At 37.5% G+C, this 7,500-nt stretch overlaps 1 protein-coding gene across 4 annotated transcripts in view; it reads left to right on the plus strand.

Moving 5' to 3' along the window:
* Positions 1-7,500, plus strand: part of LOC140853591 (probable serine/threonine-protein kinase PBL16) — a 50,067-nt gene that overhangs the window by 42,414 nt on the left and 153 nt on the right. The window contains exons 1-7 of one of the 4 annotated variants that reach the window (XM_073248255.1): positions 2,695-2,902; positions 3,332-3,552; positions 3,644-3,788; positions 3,910-4,037; positions 4,166-4,298; positions 6,923-7,004; positions 7,130-7,257. In XM_073248255.1, the coding sequence (XP_073104356.1) occupies positions 2,734-2,902; positions 3,332-3,552; positions 3,644-3,788; positions 3,910-4,037; positions 4,166-4,298; positions 6,923-6,981 (855 nt within the window). In that variant the 5' untranslated portion in view covers positions 2,695-2,733 and the 3' untranslated portion in view covers positions 6,982-7,004; positions 7,130-7,257. Of the gene's footprint in view, positions 1-2,694; positions 2,903-3,331; positions 3,553-3,643; positions 3,789-3,909; positions 4,038-4,165; positions 4,299-6,922 lie in introns of those variants that run through there. The other 3 variants (XM_073248240.1, XM_073248249.1, XM_073248243.1) reach the window with 3 other exon arrangements.

A 7,500-nucleotide genomic window follows, 5' to 3' on the forward strand; every position in this document is an offset into this window, starting at 1 on the left:
GAGAAGCGCTTACCAGGTGGCAGAAAAGAGGTGGTTTTGTGGTATATCAAATCAAGTCGATTCATTCTGAAGAGAAATAGGAAGATCATGGTTGCCAAAAAGAAAAAAAAAAGCAAAAAAAAAAAAGATTCAATTCATGATCTCTAACTCAATTTCTACTCAGAACCGAGTTGGAGAGCTAAGAGTTGGGCCAATAAGTCAAAGGCAAAATTTGCAAAAGAAGTCTCAAACTTATGGCATGTCCTTCAGTTTAGGATCCTCCGATATTTAAGTGAGATGGGATCTTGAGAATAGATAGTGAAAATAGAGAAGTAGAAAGAAAAAAGTGAGTTTCTGAGTAGAAAAAAAGTAGAATGAACTCTAAATAGAGAGAACTATAATTTCTTAGTGAAAATTTTAGCAGAGTTTTTATCTCTATAAGTCCAAATTTAGTTTTAACTTATCTTTTTGAGAGCATCTTATCCCTTTTTTTATAAACAGGGCTCACTTAAGCTTTAAAAAAAGTTTGTTAGATTGTTAGAGATCTATTAGACTGTTAAAAATTTATTAGGCTGTTAGACCATTAGAGATCTGTTAAGTCGTTAGAGATCTATTAGACCATTAAGTTATTGCAACAGAATGACCAACTATGTAGAGATCATGGGGTGGCTGCCCATATGGCAAATGAGCTAGAATATAAATAAAAGACAGTTACAGCTGAGCTGAATGACAGCTGTTGGATAACCATCCGTATCTCTGAAGGCACGTCCATAAGAAACCAACATGGAATAACTGATATCAGTAAACATCTAAATTGGGTGCCATGCTTTGAGTAATCAGATCAGCTAGAAACTGACATACGATGTTGGAGATCAAAATTAGACCAACGTAAATGTTCTATTTATTAGCAGTTCTAAGTTAAGCCGATTTAGTAGATAATACTGGAGAGGTAGATTGGTTGTGGGTCGATGTGACATGAGAAAAAAATTATCTCAAATAACAATCTACTGTCATGTATCGACATGATGATGAGGTCAAATAATTTACACCAACAATAGTCATTAGCGGCAACAAATAGCACTCCGCTAAGATCATAAAGATACTCATGCCAAACAAAGGAACAAAAACAATATTTCAAAGCATGGCACATAATTACAAAATATAAGGATATGAAAGCAAAATTGAAAATTTAGTTGATGGACCAACCCTTAAAGGCAATGCTCCAATAGCCAACACCCAGAGACGGATGGTGAAATGGGTGATTGAGCTCGGAGAATCCGATGTCCACTATCACTAACAATGAGAGCTTAGGTTCCAATTGATTTTCTTGTCGAATGCACTGTACTAGATGAGGAATCGACTTTGGTAACATCTGAGGAGGCAAAACCTCCCTATTAAATCCTTCATGTAGATGAAGCCTTAAATTCTCAAAGATATGGGACGAGGCTCACTTTTGCAAGCCCAAAAGGAGCTGGAATGGAATATACATTTTGATTTAACTTTAGATATAGAATATTGAGAATTTAAAAATATATTATCAATAAGTTGCATATCCATTGATTACATTAATAAAAGTGTCCCTTTTGAGCTTTGATGCAGGTTTCTTGTTAAAACAACTGAGTAAGATACTTGATTGATGTTGCTGATAGGCTACCACAAATGAAATCATTAGGTATAATTGAAGACATTTCAAGGCATTGCAAAATATATCTGAGACAACTGAGCTGAGCTTGGTCCTCAAAGAGAAATGATTCAATATAGGATATCCGAGCTTCAGTCTAGACGCCGATGACTAGGTTGAAAGGCATCGATATCATGAAGATATCTCAGATATGACTAAGACCTTTAAATCAGTGATCGACAAGATATCAAGCATGAGGAAATATCATGATCCAAGTTAGGACATCCACAAAAATCCTTATTGAGATTTTTTTTCAATTACGCCATGATTAGTTGGATGAAGACGATAATGACGTGGCAAAACTACTAGCTGTTATAAATTGGCTTCTTATCAACTTTGGGTAAAATCTCATCGGGATCTTCTCGACCACCCAATGATTGGTCACGTAAAGATGCCGACAACCAATTGACGAAATTACTACCATAAATAGACTTCGGATCGATTTTGAATATTGTGACTTTGGATCGACTTTAGATATTACAACTTCCAATCGACTACGGATATTGCAACTTTAGATCAACTTCGGATATTGAAATTTTGGATCGACTTCGGATGTTGTAACTTTGGACTAACTTAGAATATTGCAACTTTAGATATTGTGATTTCTGACAGAATTCGGATACTGCAATTTTAGATCGACTTAGGATATTATAGTTTTAGACTCAAGTTCGAATCGAGGACTCATACTTTATAACCAGTTTGGTCAAGAAATCGAGTCGGTGACCATGCTAGTTGGATAAATGACCGGCCTTAAAGATTGACATTGGGATCGACTACTAACTACTTCACCGCTTAAAAGATAAATATTGTAAAAAATATTCATCATTCGAATCGATATTTTTTTTTTCAAATTATAATCCCGCACTCGCTGATGACTCAACTAGACTATCTTGAATGTGGGAGGAGGGAGCCAAGAAATAAAGGTGGACCTCGCTGATCCTGGGTGCGGAAAAAGACACGGTCAATTAACCAAAGTGAAAGAGTGGAAAACGGAATCGGGTGCAGAGCCTCTACGTGCGGGGTTTTATGAGAGCCGTTGGATCCAAGATAGATGAGGTGGCAGTTATAGGCAAATGCACCCCCGTCTTCCGCACGCAGGGATCCTCTCCCCCCAAGCTATTATGATCCGCGCGTGCTTCTCTCGCCATTCCGGTGTTGCGCACCGTGGAGCCCTGGAGCGTGGGGAGATGGCCGCCAAGCAGAAACTTCCCGCGCAACCTTCCGGCTACCAATGTCGATCTGGTCAGCGTTCTTTCGCTCAATATCTCTCTCCCATGCTGTTCGCTATCTTTACTACTCCAGATTTCTTCTTCGACGATTTGATTTCTCTAGCTCATAGGTGTTACGATTAGGGTTTTAATATTCAATCTATAACTCCATCTTTAATCCTCCTTCCTTATGGTTTATCATCTGGTTCGACATCTCCGTTTTTCTAGAGGCCTCGTCTGCGCGAGTTTTGTGGTATTTTTTTTTTAAAATTTTTTTAGCAGTCTTATACGCCGAGCTGCAACTTCTTATTTGATTCCTCTGGGTCATAGGTGCTAGGATCTTAACCTAGAATCGAGAACTCTAGGTCTATGCTCCTTTCTTAGGGTTTATATGGTTTCACATCTCTGTTTGTTTTTTTTTTTTTTAAAAAAAAAAAAACTTAATCTCATATTTTGATGTTAGAACAATGCGAAATGGCGGAGGTTGAAATACCAGTCTACTCTTATGCTGAGTTGAAGAAGATAACAAACGGGTTCAGTGCTGAGAATTTCATGGGCAAAACGTTTTCATCGAATAGCCTCCTCTACCGAGGCGAGATTGTTGATAAGGAATCGAATCTCGTCCGGAAGGTGATTGTGGAGATGCGGAAGAATGAAAAAGATTATGATCTTAAGGTTTGGCAGGTGGGGTTTGTCAGTTTTGATCATACTTTGAAACCCATCAACTAAAAATTGTTTTCCCCCTCATCATCATCATCATTATTTGCCCATGCAGACTCAACTGAATGCCCTCAAGGATCCCACGATAAGTAGTCACCCGAATGTGGTGAAGCTCCAAGGTTACTGCAACAGTGTCTGCGATCTGGGTCTGGTCTATGACTGCCATGCCTTAGGCACATTGCATAGTCTTATATTTGATGGTATTAGGATTCTACATGTCTTTAGGTTTCTTTGGCATTGTACTCCTATACTAAAAAGAAGAAAAAGAATTTCTCTTAGTGTTTTTTTCTATTGCAAATTTTTTTTTCTGCTACTTCACAGAAAGTTTTAGCTGGAGCATGAGGATGAAGGTAGCTCTTCAATTGGCGCGTGTGCTTCAGTTTCTTCACTCTCAAGAGAAGCCTCTTATTCTTTTGAACTTTGAGCCTCGCAGCATTTTGGTTGACATGGTTTGTAAAATTTGAACCTTTCAACTTGAGAATTTCATTATGATTACTGCAATTCCTTTTTTGCCTTTCTAGTAGTTAAATTTATGACAGCTAATTGTCATGTTCTCTCTGTTCTTGTTTTGTCACAGGACTTCAATCCCTTAATATTTGGTTTCGGTCTAGCCTCTGGTGGAGTTTTGGGTATTATTGATCACACAGTTTTGAGACTCATAATTCTGAACGGTCCTCAGGTGTATTTAGATCCAGAGTACACTTTATGTGGTATGTCATGTGTTTACAGCTTTTCACGTAGATAGATACTGGAAATTAGGAATCAGAGTTTTGGCAATTTATTTTGATATATTTTTTTTTTCTGTATTGCCAAGGCTATCTAAATAGCTCCTTAGAAAGTGGTGAGTGATATGAAGTAATAAATTATGGTACTAGGTTAATTCAGCAGTGTATCTTTCTTCTTTGAAAGGGCATATAAAAATGATCTGCAGTTGGAAAACTAGGATCTCTATGATTCCACTTAATAAAAACATAGCTGGATTACATGTAGACTAATAGGCAATGATAAGAATGGAATAAAATGAATTTTATGGCAACTAACACCAGCTTGCAAGTTGGGTTGGTTTACCTATACCCCAAAACACAATTTAGGCCAAGTTGGGTGTATTCGTGATTCATGTTGTGGGTTAAAATACCATACTTAAAATATCGCATATTGATAGATCTTGGATTTTGTATTTGGTTATTTAGCCATATTGTGAGTACTTGGACCATATGAAGAGTTAGGATAACAAAGTGAGATTTTTTTTTTAGATTTTTATCTTTTGGTTTTTCTATCACATTGTTACATTTCAAACAATTAACTGGATAATTCTGTGAACAGCTGAAATGACATCAAAATTATAAAATATTAGCTTAGTTTACCTTGATTTCCAATAGAGAAATATTTGCTGCTTTTGCAATGCAATCCATTGTATAGAGTTGATCTGGACTTGTCATATTATAATATTTTCAAGTGTATATATATAGCTGACTTGGAGAGGGTGAACCTTGACATGAAACACTCTCTCTGCACCTGGGAATAAGGTAGTGTATATCTGAAAACAATAGCAGGAGCCTTGTGCATATAATGTTGACTTTGCAAACTACGTCGTGTACATATGCAAATAAATGTGTGGACATGTATGTGCTTCTCTTTTAGCACTGATGAATGCTGATTGGACTGAAGCTTGGAATTCCAAGATTCTATATCTTAAAATACCAATGTCTTCTCATGTCCCTTTACTCTCTCCCATGCTCCTATTTGTCCCTGCCATTCAATCAGTGAATGGGTATATGATCTAGTAGATGAGGCAAGACTATGATTTGATGTATGTTCACTAGCATTTTTAATGTGTCCCTGTTGTTATCTTTTCCTCTTTAGCCTCTGGAATCTCTCAAATATTCCCAAATCATCCACAAATCACTTCTTTTTGCTGGTCGCTGCCTCCAGTATTCCCAAATCGTCCAGCTCGATCAAACCTGAAATTGTGGTTGGGCTGAATCTTCTGCCATCCTGTTTGGGTCACTTTCTTGACTTTTGGTGGTTTCTCAAGGAGGTTTAGAGGCTAGCTGTTTGAGGAATATCACAGAAGAAGTCTAGTTCTTGGCGATGTAGGTACAGAAATTTGTAAGTATATCTTTGCTGTGCTATTCTTTTTCCTCGGTACCATTCAGATCTAAAGCTTTTGAGTAATTAAGTACCAGCAAGATTCTTAGCTTGTATGAATTATTGAGATGTTGTCGGTCATGTAACTTAAGTTCATTGCTTTGTAGTTACATCATTATTATTGCTTATCACTTTTGGGAAACATTTTGCTCTTTTGCCGCTTATAAGTTGGAAGCGTTGATCAATTAATTGTTTTAAGTGGTCGGGCAATCCCTCTCTTCCATCTTTGCGTTCTTTATTCGATCTCTTAGCATTCTCTCTTGCTTCTACCTTAATATGTTACTTTCTTGATATAATTTCTTCGTTTTCTATCTTTTTTCTCCCCATTGGAAGTCAGTTACTGAATCTTTTTTCTGCAGGATCATAGGAATACATATATTGCAATAGTTTAAGGCTATGCATCTAAAGAGCATGCCAAATGAAGCATAAGAAGAATTCAGCATTGTTTTTTCTTCATGTTCTCTACTTTATTTTTTGTTGTTGCAGAAACTTGGTTTTACATCTGAATTAAAACTATTAGCAGTCCTCTTTTTGGTGGCTGTCATGGGCTCTCTCTCTTTTTTCTTAGGAATGTAAAGGCTACCCTGTTTATATGTGATAGGGGGGTGGAATGGCTAATGGCAACAGTTGCAGAGTCCACCTCTAATGTAAAGTAATGGGACCATTTACAAATAGTAAACAATCAAGTTACAAGGCACCCTAACTTTGGTTTGGTGGTACTCCCTCTCACCTCCAAAGCTAAGGTCAAAGATTTCAGTCTGTCAGTCTGGAAGTGGTGTTATCTCTGAAGACTTCATGCCTGCCCCGCCTGGGAATTTTTTTTCTCTCATCCAGGTCACATGGTTTATATCACTCAGATTGCGCAGGTAGCTTGTACTAGGAGGGTGACAATGGGTTCTAATTAAAAAAGAAAAAAAAGAAAAGGAGAAAAGGGATGGGTTGTGGAAGATGAGAGGACATGTAGCACAATGCACAAGCATTCACACCTAGATCTGTAGTTGGAGTCCTCTGCATCATATTCTTAAATATGTTTTGCTGGCAAAGATATTGGTAGCAAAACTGAATGCCTTGCATACTTTCTTATACCAATGAAAAGATTGATTTCTGAATAAAGAATGTATACATATGGGGTTCATTGCGGCCATCTCTTGCAGTCAAGTAATGCTTTTTTTTTTTTCTCTTCCAGCTTCTCAAATATATCTTCCTTCAAAAGTGTTCACAGAAATGCATCTGTTGTTGTTCTAATAAATCCTGGTGGCTGGTGGCAGGTATTACCATTGGCCCCTGGTGTGATGTCTTTAGTTTTGGTACCCTGCTTCTAGCAATGATCACCAAGAGCCATGATCAAGAAGTTCGCAAGATTATAACTCGAAGTGAATATGCCTTTTTGCAGAGATTTTATGGGATTAACTTTACAAAATTCATTGTCCTAAAGAATTTCTGGAAAGATGGTAACTATCACATCCATGATAGTGCTGCTGTTACAAAACTGGCTGTGAGATGCGTGAAGAGTTGCATGATAGGGGTAAAGAAATATCATGAGCGCCCTGGAGTGTCTGAAGCTGTCAGCATCTTGGAATGCTTGCGTGTGGTTAAAGAGCTTGGCTTACACTGCAGTTCTCTTGCATGATGACTTCAATCCATAGTCTGTTTTCTTGACTTCTTGTTTCATGGGATGCTACTGCTGCTGGTACTTTGTTTTCATCAGATAAGTATTTGTAGATATTTTTCCGTTGATGCTCGTCAAACTAGCTGTATCCGTGA

The sequence above is a fragment of the Elaeis guineensis genome, chromosome 1, assembly GCF_000442705.2.
Source record: "Elaeis guineensis isolate ETL-2024a chromosome 1, EG11, whole genome shotgun sequence".
NCBI lineage: Eukaryota > Viridiplantae > Streptophyta > Magnoliopsida > Arecales > Arecaceae > Elaeis > Elaeis guineensis.